Source organism: Anarrhichthys ocellatus, unplaced genomic scaffold, assembly GCF_004355925.1.
Source record: "Anarrhichthys ocellatus isolate YVR2014 unplaced genomic scaffold, GSC_Weel_1.0 scaffold1, whole genome shotgun sequence".
In the NCBI taxonomy this organism is placed as follows: domain Eukaryota; kingdom Metazoa; phylum Chordata; class Actinopteri; order Perciformes; family Anarhichadidae; genus Anarrhichthys; species Anarrhichthys ocellatus.
Genome location: NW_022280031.1, coordinates 7,478,691 through 7,496,499, shown reverse-complemented (window position 1 = coordinate 7,496,499; position 17,809 = coordinate 7,478,691). Strand labels below are relative to the sequence as shown.

The window sequence follows — 17,809 nt, the reverse complement described above, 5'->3', positions numbered from 1 at the left end:
AGCTTTGCATGTGCATCTGTCAGAGAAGAGGAGCCGAAGAATTAAGTTATGAGTGCACACACCAAGTCTCCACCCTAGACATCCTGTGTCTGCCATGACTCACAATTTGCCTGTTATGCAAGTCCTCAGAGGACACTGGCACACCTGTGCACGGTCAGCCTGTTAATGGCAGGTTTCACTTTACATTGACTTTTCCCTATAGCAACACATATACGCTCTCATCCCATTTTTAAACCGCACTTACACATTTATTTATGACTCTCTCCGGAGGAATTTATCTGCCTTATGCCTCATTTATGTGTTTGTTCACATCAGCCAAGATTTCATTTGCGTCACTTGATGAGATAAGAACAGCCGCCCTTGTTCCTTTACGCAAACACGATATATTTGGATGTGTGCAGGGTGTGTGTTTGTGAGGGGGTGAGTGCAGGCATGAAATAAATAAAGGACATGGATAATTTGAAGGGTTTTGTTTGTCCAGAACAAGAAAAGATCCTATTGCTTCAGGAGCCAAATCAGCCACCTCCTCACCAGCCAAAACCTAGCTCGAACCTCAAAACTACCCCCGCAGCCTACAGTACCAGCCACGTGACCCCACCTCCTGCCACACAAACACCTAAAGTGGAAAGAAAACCATCTCTACCCCCACATACAAGGCGCTACAGTAATCTAGGGCGCACTCAGCAATGCAGATCTTTATCTACAGTTATAGTTGACAGGTTTTCTTTCAGCTCAGGCGATCAACAGGTCTGCAGTGATGATGATGAACACACATCATCATGTTAATCTGCGGGTAGGAAATGGAAAATAATGACACGTGTGGCTGAAACAAATTTGCGTGAGAAGGACAAGTGCACAGTTAAAAATAATAAGCGACAGGTCCGTATTTATCTTAAATGGGGCAACTGGATGCATTGGAACTTCCGAGGCATAGACCACAGTGTTTGAGTGTATGTATGTGTGTGTGTGTGTGTGTGTGAGTGCTTGTGTGAGTGTGTGAGCGTGTAGCAGGTAAACGTCACAGTTTGCCGAGTAAACTGCGAGCGAGCGCCACACTTCCTCAATTGGCGGAACCACAGAGCTAAAGACTAGAGGAAGATAAAGAGAGCCTTCATCGTGCTGGGGTGACAAACAGACAGAAGACAAACTTGCAGGACGAGGTGAGACTGTTTTTAGTCAAGGTTTTCACAAGAGTTAAGGTCTTCTAACGTGTGGAGTTTGTAAAAAGTTGCTCATTGTCTCAATGAAACGAACTGTAACGGCAACTCGTTCAACCGTAACCGTTAACTTACAGTAGTAACGTAAACACAATGTCGACGCCGTTTATAGTTCCATTGCAACATTGTCACTACCTAGCGTTGACTGGTCGTTCTGATTGAAATTATAATCGCAAACCAACTTTGTTCGGATAGCGTCGCTTCGTGTAATTAATCTGACATGCGATGGAATCTGTGACCTGTTTCATGGGCGCCGCGGGGTCCACTGAGGAAACAAGCCTGCATTGGTTGTACAGGTGAAGTGTTAGGACTATGGTAACTGCTCGATACTGGCTACCACTTGTAATGTGTACCCATCTCAATGCGGTCACGTTTAACTAGCTATAGTATGCAGAGTGTGGGGCCATGGTGGCAATGTGGAATTCCAGTTCAGGTCACAGAATATCACGGGTCACAGAATACGTTATAACGCCGGTTGTGAGGAGGAATGCGGGCAGGTCTGGACTGCAAAGAAGAAAGAAAGTTTATTTTTTTAAATATAAAACTTTTACATTTATATGTAATGAAGCAAATCCGGTTGCAAACTGTTGTCTGATACCGAAGTGAGGTGACATCTTCGTTTATCAACCACCTCCGTTAGAGTAAGAAAATCAGGTGCACTTACTGATTCTCGGTTGATGTTTGATTCTCTTCAAATGGCTCGTGGTCATAGATGTAACGTTAGTGTGCAAATCACTATAACAGCTTCACTGTACTTTATGACTACTGTGGTGTTTTGTACAGGGTGTTTGTAGCAGATCACTGTACAAGCTCCCTCTCTTTTTCTGTGTTTTACTTCTCTCTTTTCTCCCGGTCACAGAGGGGTATACCCCTCCCTGTTTCTCCTTAATTTAAATAAAACAGCTACAACTGTATAATATACATCCAAAGCCTGTATTATAGCTGCCTATCTTTTTTTTTTTTTTTAAGATATGAATTTCAAATGCATGCAAACATGCCCAAATAAAGAATTGTCTTAAGTGTTATTACATAGCCCAAATTCTAGGTGTCATAGTATAATTTAAACTTTGTAGTAGTACTTGTTAGGCTTACAAACACACCTTTGTGTCGGTCATAATGCTGGTATCAGGAAGTAGGTAGAATACAAATGAATAGTAGGAAGTTAGGTGGAAGTTTGCAAGTTACATTATAACGGTGCATGGGACATAACTACTGACTTTAACAGATGGACCAAATCGAAACTGCACATGGCCAATTTGCTAAGTAATCAATCACGACCGACCTCAATAACACAGTGTGCTTGCTATTGATTAACTCCAACCAAAACCCTGACATCACAGCTAACAGCAGCAGTGGGTGAGTGAATATGGTCGTTCATCACCATTCCTTCTTAGTATGTACTTTTTTCTTCCTTGTGTTTTTTTTTGTGTCTTTCTTTTCTGGTCTCAGAGTGGGCGGTTCAGGGTTCAGGATTGTGAATACCAGCTAGGCCTACTGCGGTGTGCTGCATGCTTGTATTTGGGTTAGCGGCATGTTGAGGCCTGCTCTGCCTTTGTGATACAGGAAAACACCACCACTGTTGCAGCTGCAACCTTGTCAGATACTACACACAAGAAAACACAGCGACAGAGGCTCAAATGATGTAGGCACATTTTACATTGTGGTTGTTATTGAGGGGTGGGCAAAACATGCAAGACAACAACTGAAGTGCCTGGCCAACATGTGAGATTGATGGGCGTCCATTTTTTTGCATTGCACATACGGAAACTAGCGGTGCTGTTACAGCAAAAGTTGTGGTTCCATCTGTACCACAAGTAAGCTCATGCAACCAGTAAATCACACATGTAACAGCTAGTGCCCAGCATGTAGGGGGATATTGATCTCTCGCCAATATATCAGCATATATTTCACCTTAAATGCACAAGAATGCAACTAGTGTCCATCATCTTTAATGTAACGAGTTTTCAATATTTATGTCTCAAACTGTTAAATTCTTTTAACTAGCAGTGGGAAAATCTTAAAGTATTCAATTTGCCAGCACATGCCTAATCCCAAAACATTTTTTCTTTTTATCCCGAACAATCAGCTTTGGAATCAGATACAAAACACATTCACTAGTCAGTCCTCCACACAAAAACAGGTGCTGTTGACGGAGGTGTAAAAGTGCTTTGTGTCCCTCCTCCGTGGGGTTGTGACTGAGTAGAAATGTCTCAAAATTAGATAACAAAGAACAAATGTGACCGTGGTCTATTCTGTATACACAACATCTATTGTACAAGTAGTCTACCTGTCCTGGAAGAGGGATTCCTTCTGTTGCGCTTCCTGAGTTTTCTTCCAGTTCTTTTCTCTGTTTACATTTTTGCTTTGCCTCGCTGACACAGTGATCTACTGTTTTGTGTGCGGGTCTCTGACAGGATGTCAGGAATATTCTCTGATATTGTTTTGTCTCACAATGTAAATACTGGAACACTTATCTTGATGCTTAACTGTGAACACAGAGTGTTGCTGCAGAATATGCACCAGTGTGTGTGTTTAAGCAATAAGTGGCTATAATAACCAACTACCTGTGTGCGTAACTAACATGTCATTATAGATACATCTCACCAGGGTAACGCTGTGTTTGTCCATCTCTGAAAGCAGGTGACCTTGGTACTTGGCACCATGGCTCCTTTCTTGAGGATCGCCTTCAACTCGTACGACTTGGGCATCATGCACCCTCTGGTTGACGCACCTTTCTGTGCAATCAAGATGAAGGAAGCCTTGACAACTGGTGAGAAACTGATAGCTTACACCTCCCATCCTTTTACAGAAGTTGTTTCTGTAAAAAAAAGAAGAAGTCACTTTCTTCTTATTTCCTGCACTTTAAAACATTAAAATATATTTCTTTCTTTTCTTTCTGTCCATTTTCCTCTTCCTAGAACGAGGTAAGACCCTGGTTCAGCGCAAACCAACCATGTACCCGGCCTGGAAGGCCAGTTTTGATGCGCACATCTATGAGGGCCGTGTGCTCGAGATACTGTTGATGAAGACAGCGGAGAAGCCTCTGGCTGAGGTCACTGTCGGAGTGTCTGTCCTTGCTGAGCGCTGCAAGAAAGCCAACGGGCGCACTGAGTTCTGGGTAGGACTTTACACGTTATCCTTTGTCCCCATAGATAGAGCAATCTCACAGGCCGTTTAAGTGTAACTGCTTGTATGTGTTTGTGTGTTCAGGTGGATCTCCATCCGTCTGGCAAAGTGATGATGGCTGTGCAGTACTTTCTGGAGGGAGTGGATACAGGTAAAGGAAATACAATGGAAACATTCTCTACTTTCCTCTGTACTCTGTAATTTATATCATTTTCTGTAGCTGTCTGGTTGATTTGTTTTTCTCTAGTTGAACATTTTGTATGTTGTCACCAAATCCCCTGTAAACTTGGTTCCAAATCCTAACCTCTTTGTTTTGGGATGACTGATCAGTGTTTCTCTGTGTATCTTGAAGAGAATAAGCAGGCTGCCAAGGAGGAGGAGGAGACTCCTAACCTGAACCGTAGACGAGGGGCCATCAAGCAGGCCAAGATCCACTTCATAAAGAACCACGAGTTCATTGCCACGTTTTTCAGGCAGCCCACTTTCTGCTCCGTGTGCAGAGAATTTGTCTGGTAAGACCTGCCTACTCATCAGCCCTACATCAGACTACTTAAGGGCAACTCATAAACCACAGATCAAATAAAGTCAAAAAGACATAGTTAGATTAAAACCAGTATTTCGGAACCTCCTGTTATTTGCCGATATATTTAATACTCTCTGAGTTGGCTAATATCCCTCAAAGTGAGTTAAACAAACTGGTTGCTTGTCAAGTTATTGATGAAATGAATAAAGTCAACTTACCCTTCAAGTTGTAACGTCTGTCTGTGTCAAAGACAACATTTGTCATTTTTTGGCTACAGATGCTTATTACAGTGCTTTGAAGCTCATTTTGGTCTCTGGAGAGGAAGCTAGTCGAAAAAGGAAACCCTGATACACAAATCAGCTTGGGTGTACTGCAGCTGTCCGTTATCACTAACTAAGTGATTAATCAGCAAACCATTAACACTCACATGATCAAAGAAGGATACAGTCTGACCCATTTGTGTCACTTTGCCTCCCACAGGGGACTCAACAAGCAAGGCTATAAATGCAGACGTAAGTGTACAATAATTTAAAAACTCCTGGGCTTTATGCAATACTTGAAATAGCAACCCAGTGCATAGATGGTATATATTAAAAATACATCCTTTACTCTTTTATTTCTGTGGCCAGTTTACATGATATGCTCAAATACTGGATCGAAGTGTACAAATCTTGTTTATCTTGTTTGTTATCAGAATGCAATGCAGCCATCCACAAGAAATGCATCGACAAAATCATCGGCAGGTGTACTGGCACTGCTGCCAACAGTCGCGATACTGTGGTACGTATCACTTTTTTGTGCAGTACACCATGTACTGTAAGTGTCTCACAATTTCAGTTTAGTGTGGGCTTTTCTCACTCTGTTCTTTTTGCTGTTATAAATATCTCTCCCCATCAGTTTGAACAATGAGAGTCAGAGTTTATTACAAAGACACCAGTCAGGGTCCACATCCAATAGGACCAGCTATTCAGTGATCATCAATGTTTACAGATAAAGATGATCAAAGACCAACTGACCTAGATAATGGTGGCATGGATATAATCAAGCACAAACATGGGGTGTGGTCTCAGAGGGGAACTCTAAATCAGTGAAGTAGTAGACCTGGGAACAAACAAGGAACTTTTTATCCAGCGTTGTGGTCACTTCTGACAGTATGAGCTCCAGACAGAGAAATGGACGACAAAAAAGGAAAAACAACTTACTGATTAGAATTCTTTTGCCTCGGGTCATTCATGGAGATGACGAATCTCGTTTGTCACTGCAGTTCCAGAAGGAGCGCTTTAAGATTGACATGCCGCACCGTTTCAAGAACCACAACTACATGAGTCCAACCTTCTGCGACCACTGTGGAAGTCTGCTGTGGGGTCTTGTCAAACAAGGCCTGAAGTGCGAAGGTACTGTGCCAATATAATTGACTAATTGTTGGAGTGTAAATGTGCTTTTATCTTAAACAGCATTTCTTTGTTCCGTTTGTAGACTGTGCCATGAATGTCCATCACAAGTGTCAGGCTAAAGTAGCCAACCTTTGTGGTATCAATCAGAAACTACTAGCTGAAGCACTCACACAAGTCAGCCAGGTGAGTTCATGGAGACTGCCACAAGTCATTCAATGCTCGGTCCTATCAACTTTCAGACATTGTGGATATCTCATTACATTATCTCTCACTCAGCCGTTAGTATACAGAGATGTGTTTAAAGAAAATAATGGAACTTGATAATGAGATGATAAACACAACAAAATACAAGCACATGATACATTTGAATGCCCTCCTCAGATAATAAGATATTTACATTTGAACATTTTTTTTCATAAACATTCATATTTACAAAGATGGTATCGTTTTCTATTCTGGTATCTGGAGGCGAGTCTGAAGTGGTATAACACTTAATTTGGATATTGTCCAAGGATGTTACTGAATCTTAAGGCAAAAAATTGAACAAACTAGAAAGGTGCCCTCAGTAGAGTTATTGTCTCCGCCAGGTGTATATGCACCAACCACTGCTGTAATGTTTGATTGAATGAACACAACCCACAATTAGCCATCCCCCCCCCATCTAGACTGCAAGTGTATCAGACATGTTTTCCACTCAACAGATACAAACTCATTTTAATCAATAAAGATGTCTCTACTGGCTCTGTACAGGCGCACGTCTCAGCTCCGTCTCACGGTAGTGTAACTGTGACTTGAAGAGTTTATTTGGGCTTCTAGTCTACAATACGTGTGTAACCATGAGGTTAATGCATAATAAAAAGGAACGGAATAACTGTGTCTCTGGCTGTGAAGCAGCGGCTATTCACTCAGTTGTGTTATCACTAGAGGCCCATAGCCACAGTGGGATGGTTAAGAGTAGTGAGTGAGGAGTCAGCAGGCGGTCTATGGCAGTATTAAACAGAAAATAAAAGTTGTTTTGAGAAAGTGTGAGTCACCAGAGCAACCAGAAGTCCTTGTGCATGAACCCAAAATATTATGCTGTATGCTGCAGCAGAATGTGAGATTAGCCTGACTGTTCCTTGCCTTTCATTTATTTTTTTCTTTCTCTATTCCAAAAGAAATCGTCCACCCGCCGCTCAGATCCAAACCTGGATCCCAACCTGTCTGATCTGCCTGATATTGGAATCTACGATGAAGTTAGCAAGCTCGCTGGACTGGAGATCAATGGTTAGTGAGTGTTTTTCTGTATGTGCATGTACCTACATGCTTTCATGTGAGCGGTATAGGCTCTGTATTAATAATGATACTGGCGGAATAATATGCAAAAGTGTAATTTTTTACGTGTGGTAATTGTTTGTTCGTTAGATGGATCTCCCTATGGCAGACTGTGGGAGGGGGCCAACTCGCGGCCTCAGTCTCGTATCACCCATTTGACCCGCATCAACGTGGACAACTTCGTCTTCCACAAGGTCTTGGGAAAAGGCAGCTTTGGCAAGGTACAGAGCACCCATGTCAGTGTGAAGTCTACTGTGAGACGGCTGTTTTAAAAAAAAAAAAAAACCCAAGAGTGAGAGGATAACCAATCAACAACACTCCAGTCAACGCTTGTCAACTGTCATACACACTGGCACACATAGGCCTCATATAGAAACAATAACATAAAATGTGGGTGTTGAATCAAACTATGAACTGTAGACAAGATGTTTACATTTGTTTAACTTAACCGGACATTTCAAGCTTCACGCTCTTAATAGAACAGAAAACAATTAAAGTCTCTCTTCTTCGTTGCCTCTCAGGTTCTCCTGGCAGAGCTAAAGGGTCGTGGTGAGTACTTTGCAGTGAAGGCTTTGAAGAAAGATGTGGTGCTGATGGATGACGATGTGGAGTGCACTATGGTGGAGAAGAGGGTCTTGGCTTTAGCCTGGGGAAACCCCTTCCTCACACACCTTTACTCCACCTTCCATACCAAGGTAGTCCACTTCATCTCATTGGTGTTTCAGTGTTTTTTTCCCCTACTCTACACCACTAGTTGGAATTGTGCCCTCAAAACTCAAAGTGAAACTTGTCAACAGGAGCATCTGTTCTTTGTGATGGAGTATCTGAACGGAGGAGACCTGATGTTTCATATTCAGGAGAAAGGACGCTTTGAACTTTACAGAACCACGTGAGTCACACCTGTAACACAGACATTACAACATGCAGAGCTGGTGTAAAGAAAATGTAAAAAGCACAAACTGCCATCATTACTCAATGCTCTCTAGTTCCTATAGCCGGGCAGGAACTCACGCATACACAAACAATGAGTTAATGGAAAAAATGAGCACATGTTTATTCTACCCATGTCACTCTCTTTGTCTCTCTCCCATTATGCGTTCTTTTGGTTTACATGATATACTGAACCCTGATGGACTGGGGCTGGTGTCCATCAGCTGCAGCTCTCTAGCAGACTTGCCTTGTAAGGACTAAGCCGCTCTTAGTGCCTGTGTACTGTTTGTATGGGGAGGTATTGGTTACTACCACCCACCTCTCTTCTCTTCACTCTGTGGGAATCCCTCCAAAAAACAACAACAATGGCACACTAGTAAAAGAGAATGTTGTGAATTCTAAAGCTTGCTGGCACCTGCGCCACCGCCAACTAAAGTTTTAAAAGGTCTTTTTAAAAGGTTTTTCCAGTAACTAGTGTCACCTCTATTGATTTCACCTTGTTTTTATCAGGTGGCAACCTCCGGGTGTGAAAAGTGAAGCCAATGCAGAAGTGCCTTAAACTAGCATTCTTTCTGATCACCATCAGGGGGCAATACGAAGTTTGACTGTGAGAAAATGACTCTACTTCTCACTGGATTTATTACCTCAGTAAACATTGTAAACATGAGTTTATGGTCTCAATCACTAGTTTAAAGTATTCTTCAATACAGCATGATGTTCATTTGGTAAATTATGGTCCCACTTAGATTACAATTAAAACCTTTAGAACAAACTGGTGTGTGCTTAAAAAGCAGGCTGAACACGGACATTAAAATGTGGTCTGCCGTTACCTCTCCTGTAGTTAAACTGGAGGCTGTGTCCTGAGCCTATGAGATGACAGGAGTAATTCCCTGCTTAGCAAACACAGACACCCGATCTTGTGTTGGCATCCACTTAAGTCCTCCTCACTCAGTGACTGTATTCAGCCTGGATGGATAATTTACCCTCAGTGAGTGAGACAAAAAGAGAGCGGGTTGTTTCATTATGAATGCATTCATTTTTAGCATAACATGTGTTCTCCCAGTGTCTACAGCTAACCTCTTGACCCAGTGGCGTAGAGAGTCCCGTCCAACGTCTCAATGTTCCTCACATACAGTAGCAGAGCCCAACTTATTTACTTATGCTGTATCTAGACTTCAGTTTACATTATGTTTGTAGTGTCGTCTGTAGAGTAGGTTTAGGTTGGTTGCTAACTGGTTCTGTATTTTAAGTGAGAGATGATCAATAAATAAAACCTGACAGCCTACTCAGACCTCGTTGACTTACATTGAAAGACCAGTTATTGGTTTAGAGCGAAGGCCACTCTATCTCTTCTCAGGACTCAATTGTTTCACCCGACACAGACGACAAGAGAAGCAGGGCAAAGATAAGCTAATATTTCGGCTCACCGCGGCTCTCAGGTTTCCCATTTTGAGGGCGTTATTCACCTGTCTGCTACTCCACACAAATGTACTCCTCAATAATTCAGCCCTACACTGAAATGAGCCTGCAGTGACGCCAGTGTTCAGCTGCCAACTCACTAGTGAGATAGCTACAGAGCAGACCTGTAGTTTAGCACCAGAGATGAGAAGTTCATATCCGTCTGCCTCGTTTGTCTTCCCAGGTTCTACTCTGCTGAGATCGTTTGTGGTCTTCAGTTCTTACATACCAAAGGGGTCATCTACAGGTCAGAGCAAAAATATGTGTTATACCTGGATGTACAGTAAATACACTGAATGACCATACTGGTCATTTTTCATGTTTTACTATATTCTTTACATCACAGCTGACCATATTGCATTATGTTCCTATCTTCCACAAGATGAATACACAAACACATTGCCAGAGTGAAAGTGAACTTGGCAACACTTGAAACTTGCTTGGTTAGATAATCCCACGTATTTTGACACATTGTTTCTGAAAGTGTCTTTGTGTTTTGCGATGCAATTGTGAACAGGGGATGTTTAGAAAACTGAATTTATTCATTTCTTGCAGTAAAAAGTTGATTTTAAAATGAGTAATAGTGTAGCTGTTTGCAATTGCATAACCATGTTATAATATAATAGCATCTACAAAGTTTGTAATAAATTAACACATTAACAGTGGATCGATGATTACTTATCTCAGGCAAGTTTCAGATCTCTACAAGATTTTGATATTTCACATCATATTTAAACAAACAACACAATGGCTGCCTGAAAATAGGAATTAAACAGATTTTAAAGTATGCTTTGAAAAAAAATGGTTGTCAATATGAAAGCATTAAGTAAATGCAAAATGTTTTGGTTCTTCAAAGCATTTTTTAAGCTGTGATTTAAATGTTCTTTCTGGCTTGAGTGGTGTTTTAAAGCAGCGGGCATTCAAGATTTCACAGTCCAACTGGCAAAACTGTCTCAGCATTTATTTTTATCACATACTTAATCTAAAAGTTAATTTTAAACATTGAAGCATTTAGTGGCATTTTAACTTTATTCTGATGAACGCAACATTTTCAGATCAAACCTTATTGTTGCAAACTCACAATCTGTTATCTTCTAAATCACTCGTGCTTATTTCCAATCCTGCTGTGGTTGTTTTGTTTCCAGAGATCTTAAGTTAGACAATGTGATGCTGGATCAGGACGGGCACATAAAGATAGCCGACTTTGGCATGTGCAAGGAGAATGTGTTTGGAGAGAATCGAGCCACAACTTTCTGCGGTACTCCTGACTATATCGCTCCAGAGGTAGAGTGTTTCATACTTACAGTATATACTTGTTTTTGTTCTGAAATATTCAAATATACTGATTTGTTTTTATCATTCTGCATGCAACAAGTTACTGTGGCTGTCCAGAATAATTCTTATTTACGATATTGTGTTTCAACTCAGATCCTGCTGGGTCAGAAATACTCATTCTCCGTTGACTGGTGGTCATTTGGGGTGTTGGTGTACGAAATGCTGGTTGGTCAGTCGCCTTTCCACGGAGATGATGAGGATGAGCTATTTGAGTCCATCCGCATGGACACTCCCCACTATCCCCGCTGGATCAACAAGGAGGCCAAGGACCTGCTTGAGCGGGTGAGCACCAACCCTTTTATACAAAATACATTTGTCATAGGGCTCCATTTCTGCTTCAGGGAAATAGGTATTTCCACATTTGATAATGTTATGGTTACATTTAAGGATGTCTTCAAATTCAATCAAGAAATGTACATTTGTGTAGCTGAAAATCAGCTCTTTTTGAGATGTAATTGTGTACATTCCTTACTTACCCTTACTGAGTTTGTCTCACCGCAGATGTTTGAGAGAGACCCAACTCACAGGCTAGGAATCGTGGGTAATATTCGTTCACACACGTTCTTCAACAACATCAACTGGCAGGCCTTGGAGAGGAGAGAGGTTGAACCCCCCTTCAAACCCAAAGTGGTAAGCCGCTGATACAAGTCATTGAGGATTAAATTAGGAAAAAATACAGCTCATGGGCTGTGTTTGCTTGTATCTATGATCTGTGATGAGCGACTCTGTTTTTTTTGCTGAGATTTGTTTGTTGTCAATTACAGAAAGCACCGAATGATTGTAGCAACTTTGATCGGGAGTTCCTCAGTGAGAAGCCTCGTCTCTCCTACAGCGATAAGAACTTCATAGACTCCATGGATCAGACGGCATTCGCTGGCTTTTCATTCATCAACCCTGAGATGGAGCACCTTTTAGAAAAGTGACTGTTGTGATGACATCCAGACCTGGGTTACATGTCTACTGCTTACGGACAGTTTCCTGATTCTTTCACATTCTTAAACTTACAAACGAGTGAGCTGTTCCCCTATCAGTATTTGTGTGTCTTTATTTCAAGCAGAAACTATTCTCTTTGGGTACGTGTAGAAATGATCAGAGTAGAAAGAGCCCATGTACTGTACATATTGTCGTCATTGTGTTTGTGTGCATGCTTATTATTTGTCTAGGTTGTTTAGGCATTTTTGAGTAATAATAATAATAATAGGGCGGGAGGCTGAAAATCCTTACATTCCACTTGACGTCACCGCTACCATCACAGCCATCGTGTCTCTTTTTGTAACATTCAATTCAACCCAACTGGGGATGAAAAATTATGAAGAGGAAAAGAAACCTATAGGAATAAATTCTACTGTATACTTGGAGTTTGTGTGAATGAGTTGAATGCACGTATAGAAATCTCAGACCAACATAAACCTAACTATCTTTAAATATAGATAAATAATGAATGTTATCTGTCTTTGAAACATCATAATTATTTAATTTGGATGACTCATGTTTTGCTGACAAAGAAGACCTTGTGGCGATTGACTCTCCAGTGCCATGTAAAGAACATTTTTTAACAGAGAAACTGAAAGGCCCTGTCTGTGTACAAGGCATGTAGTGGATGCAAAAGGTCACGTATGGTACATGACTTCAAACAGCGGGGAGTCACTGAAATGCTGTATATAGACAATGTGTATGTATATTGTTGTAACATGTATATTGGTTAGCAAAGGATGTACTTTTTTTACTGTCTCCATCTTTTACATCTGATTAAAAAAACATCAACTCCCAAGTGTGTTGTGCTATTTTTAAAAGCATCTGCAGTTTACATTGTCTTCGTACTATGAAAGATTAAGTTCTCAAAAACAAGAGGAAACTGTAGAGGGTTTAGTCAGATCAGGGTTTATCTCTGGTGACAGTTAACTAATGAAAGTTTGTTTAGGTTGTATTTTAGTACTTCCATATGAATGTTCATTTTGGTATCATTTGTATCAATGTATTTTTCTGTTGTAAAGATTTAAATTTACTCACTTTCCATTGATAAACAAAAGACAAGTTTGTTCCATTAAGATCAATACAACTTATAGAAGGCAGCTTGGCACTTGCTGGTTGGGTTGGATCCACTTTGTCAACTGCTCAATGACATAAAACATAAAGCTCAGTCAATTTTATTAGCAAATTGTTCCTAAAGTGATGCAAACGTGCTTAGAATTGGTATGACATGTTCAGGTGATAAAAAAAATAAAGGCATTGTGTATGTAAAAATAAAATACATAATGAAAAAAAGAAAACAACTGAAAAGCCTTTGTATATTACTTCAGCTTGTACCTGAACAACGTTATTGTTAATCATTTTAATTTAATTTTGACATCTATGTGAGAAAATAAAATACATAAATGGGCTTTTCTCGGCAGAATAAATGTCGTGAATGTAAAATGTCTTTAATAGTATCAGCATGCAAGTAACAGACACAGATGGAGATTCACGGCAGATCATCAGAAGGATGTTTACGCCCTCTAGCGACGCCTCGTGCGACGTAACGCCCCCTGACGTCACTGCGTAACGTGTTTCCCTACAATGTGTACGGAAGTGTAACTACTACTGCCGTTGTGCAACAAATATAACGTTGATCTTGCACCAGTTCATTATAAATTAGACGCTATTGTTATTGCCACACTAACTGGTTCCACGGCATGACTCTACAATGATGTTCCTTCGCAGAAAGCAGCGGGAGGGTTGTCAAATCCACGCTTGACAAAGATTTCCAGCGAGTCAGAGGAAGTTCAAAATGAGTTCTCAGGATGTTCTGAAGAGTGCGTCCACTCTAGCGTCGTATAATATGTTGCTACAGGTACATGGACACATTCATTTGAGATATGCACCACCGTAGCAGCCCAGTATTTTAAAATAAATAATAAATAATAATTCGGTCAATGATATGATTTTCTGTTTTTATTGATCTCAGGTGATGTTCCGTATCCTCACCTTCCTGCTGAATGCATTCACGCTGCGGTTTGTCTCCAAAGAGCTGATTGGTGTTGTCAATGTCAGGTAAGGATGATAGAGAGGAGACAATGCCACCACGTTTCTGCACCAGCTGATTTAACGTGTGTGTGTGTGTGTGTGTGTGTGTGTGTGTGTGTGTGTGTGTTATGCAGGCTTACACTACTGTACTCCACATTAGTATTTTTATCCAGAGAAGCTTTCCGGAGAGCCTGTCTGAGTGGGGTATCGGGGACAAACCACAGCTGGAGACAAGTTATCAATCTGCTATGGTTGACGTGAGTTGAGTGATTTTACTAGATTTATAGAGTGTGTTTTATCCTGTGTATTCAGCTTGGACTTTCACCTGTGTGTCTTGTCTTACCTCTCAGGTTGCCTCTGGGTGTGTTATGGGCAGCCCTGCTGATCTGTGTGTGGCTGTGGCTCCTGGAGGCCCCAGACCCCCAGACCGTCCCTTACTACGGCCCCGCTGTGGTGATGTTTGCTGTGTCAGGAGTGCAGGAGCTCTTGGCTGAGCCCCTCTGGGTCCTGGCTCAAGCTCACATGTTTGTCCGACTGAAGGTGGTCACTGAGAGCTTAGCAATGATCGCTAAGTGCAGTATCACCGTTTTGTTGATGGTGTTTGCTCGTGAATGGGGCCTTTACATCTTCTCTGCTGCTCATGTAAGAAATCAGCTGATGTCCTCTTTGCGTTGATTCTGTGATTACTTGCAGTGTGTGTGTAGTGATTCTAAGCTGTGGGCTTCTCTCAGTTGGTGTACACAGGGTTCCTGGTGCTCTGCTACGCTGTTTACTTCGTTCGTTTCTTGGGCTCTAAAGAGGCAGCCGAGAAGGGTTTTCCTCTGCACCGTGTTGGAGAGCTCTTGCCCTGTAGAGCTGATGGAGAGGTAATAGGGCAGGACAATATATTACATTTATTATTCATGATCTATCTTCACAAAATCAATCTGACAAGTTACAAGATAAGCCGTTACCATATGGGATTAATGATCGTTATATATTGCTCTGCTTGTAGCCGCTGGTTGATTGGAGTCTGGCCCAGCTCACATGGAGCTTCTTCAAGCAGTCCTTCCTGAAGCAGATCCTGACAGAGGGCGAGCGGTACGTCATGACCTTCTTGAACGTCCTCAGCTTTGGAGACCAGGGAGTTTACGATATTGTCAACAATCTGGGCTCCATGGTGGCTCGCTTCATCTTCCTGCCGATCGAGGAAAGCTTCTACATCTTCTTTGCCAAAGTGCTGCAGCGAGGACGTGATGTCAAAAGTCAGAAACAGGTGTGAGTCTCGGATATAAACTTTGTGAAATGAATTGAATTGTTGGGTTCACGTCATGTTGCGGGTTTTGTTTCCAGGAGGACGTTGCCATTGCAGCGGAGGTCCTGGAGTGTCTGCTGAAGCTGGTGCTGGTGGTCGGTCTGATTATCTCTGTGTTTGGTTACGCCTACGCTCTCTTGGCTCTGGATATTTACGGCGGCTCTCTGCTTAGCAGTGGTGCAGGTAACAGAGCCCCAACACACTGGTTTTATTGGATATATGTGACAAATCTAGCTTTGCTTGCTGTTCTTAGTCATTGCTCTGTGTTTGTGTTTTTTGGTTGAAGGGCCCACTTTGCTGCGATGCTACAGCTGCTATGTTCTCCTGCTCGCTGTAAACGGTGTAACAGAGTGCTTTGTGTTTGCTGCCATGAGCCAAAAAGAAGTTGACAAGTAAGTAATGTAGAAATACACGCATACACAGCCAGTAACGCATCATGCAACCTGTCAGTCAACACTGTTTGTGCTTCGTCCTCAGGTATAACTTTGTGATGCTGGCTCTGTCTGTGTCTTTCCTGTTCCTGTCCTACATGCTGACATGGTGGGCTGGCAGTGTGGGCTTCATATTGGCAAACTGCCTTAACATGGGCCTCCGCATCGTGCACAGCCTGCTTTACATACACCACTACTTCCGTACCACTCAATGGAAACCTCTGCGAGGCCTGTTGCCCTCCCCGCTCCTAATACTGGCACTTGCTGTCAGTGCCGTCATCACAGCGCTGTCCGAGGTACAAGAAAATAAAGTATTATTCATTCTCCACTCAGGTTTTATGTCTAAATATCAACCATTACATAGGATTTTTATTCAATCTTGTGCAAATCAGTGGCCCTAACTTGAGCCTCTTTTTTCTCTGGTTGCAGGGTGTATTCTGCTGTGACAGCGGCTGGTTTCTAAGGCTGGTCCATATCGGCGTAGGAGCATTGTGTCTGCTCGGTGTGTTTGTGGCTGTTCTTGTCACAGAGACTCGGCTTGTTCAGTTTGTGAGGACTCAGCTGTTGCCTCAATACAGAAAGAAACGCACTTAAACTGGACTGGAAATGGGTTTACTGGCCTGGAAGAAAGCTTTTGTTTCACTACAAACAGTTCTAACAAGAGCTGCTCAGTGACAGTTACTGACAGTGTGAAAGCAACGAGGGAACAACTTTTTTTAAATTGACCTCACACGTGTGTGTGTGTGTGTATGTGTGAATGTGTGGGTGTATGATGCTGATATGTTTTCCTCTGATCATTCCTGTGTTGGCTCATACAAGTATAAACAAACGTGTCCTGACTGTTTTGGAATCTGATTGTGGCCGCTTAAAAAATTGAATGTATTTTAAGAAAGCAGTTGAATTTGTTACCGGAAGAGATAAAAATATAAATTTATAAACTTGAAGCAGCCCAAAGGATCTGTCGTGTTTGTCCAAAAATCACCAAAACTCCCATTTTCAGGTTTGCTTTACTAGGAAGATTCCAGCTGTTCTAAGTTTATTTTAACTAACTATTCAGTCATCTCGTAAAATGTGAAGTCCATTATTCTGTTCACATAGTCTTTGTTAAGCGGTTAAGAAGCAGGGAGGAATTCTGTTTCATACACCACGAACAAAGCATCTCAACTCGAAGTTCATTAAATATATTTTTTTATGTTTAAACATGTTTCGTGACATTTTCATTGCTATAAATATATAGTATAATCTAGAGCGTGCGTTTACAAACATGTTTGCACCAGCTTTGTATCATATTTAACTTTAGCGGAGCTAAGTAGGCTTGAGTTGAGCAGCCATTTAACATGTTTGGAAACTCTTCTTATTTGTTTGTCCTTCCTCTGTACTTATCGCTAAAGAATTTAGGATCCCTGGGGTGGAATAATGATGTCATGGAAAATGAGCAGGAAGGGAACAGCATTCTTTTAAAGGATGGCAATAATCCCATCTCCTCTCTGCTGCTTTTTTTGTTACATGTATTTTGTATTTGTACACAAGCCAGGCATGGTATGAAGTGTGTTGATGTCTTAAGACAGCCAGCTACTTATCTTTTGACTCATACCTTTTGAACTTTGAGTCCAATTTGCGTGGCTTGCTTATTACCCGGTGGAGGATACACAGACATACATTTGTTACATTCTTGGATCTCTGGGATTTATTTGGTAAAATGTAAAGCCACAAGTTGTAGCAGTGACATCCTAATGAAGCAGCAAGTCTGACAGCAGACCATGAAAATAAAACAGAGGCAGAGA

The 17,809-nt window shown here is 41.6% G+C and overlaps 2 protein-coding genes across 4 annotated transcripts; both read left to right on the top strand.

The window, feature by feature from the left end:
- Positions 1-688: 688 nt before the first annotated feature.
- On the top strand, positions 689-13,062 carry prkcda (protein kinase C, delta a). Of its 3 annotated transcripts, none has more exons than XM_031850839.1 (18): positions 689-1,160; positions 3,858-3,987; positions 4,136-4,335; positions 4,428-4,494; positions 4,696-4,855; positions 5,347-5,378; positions 5,561-5,646; positions 6,131-6,260; positions 6,343-6,443; positions 7,418-7,526; positions 7,665-7,795; positions 8,096-8,269; positions 8,372-8,463; positions 10,147-10,209; positions 11,108-11,246; positions 11,391-11,579; positions 11,799-11,927; positions 12,062-13,062. In XM_031850839.1, the coding sequence occupies exons 2-18, from the start codon at positions 3,879-3,881 to the stop codon at positions 12,218-12,220; spliced, it is 2,070 nt and encodes a 689-aa protein (XP_031706699.1). In that variant the 5' UTR covers positions 689-1,160; positions 3,858-3,878; the 3' UTR covers positions 12,221-13,062. The 3 variants fall into 3 exon arrangements, with proteins under 3 accessions (XP_031706699.1, XP_031706716.1, XP_031706708.1); XM_031850856.1 differs by having other exon boundaries at positions 3,855-3,987; XM_031850848.1 differs by lacking the exon at positions 689-1,160 and having other exon boundaries at positions 1,167-3,987.
- A 785-nt stretch (positions 13,063-13,847) lies between these two features.
- On the top strand, positions 13,848-17,799 carry rft1 (RFT1 homolog). The gene is made up of 10 exons (XM_031848518.1): positions 13,848-14,127; positions 14,242-14,327; positions 14,435-14,557; positions 14,651-14,942; positions 15,032-15,166; positions 15,295-15,555; positions 15,633-15,777; positions 15,881-15,986; positions 16,072-16,321; positions 16,455-17,799. The coding sequence occupies exons 1-10, from the start codon at positions 14,065-14,067 to the stop codon at positions 16,617-16,619; spliced, it is 1,626 nt and encodes a 541-aa protein (XP_031704378.1). The 5' UTR covers positions 13,848-14,064; the 3' UTR covers positions 16,620-17,799.
- The last annotated feature ends 10 nt before the right edge of the window (positions 17,800-17,809 follow it).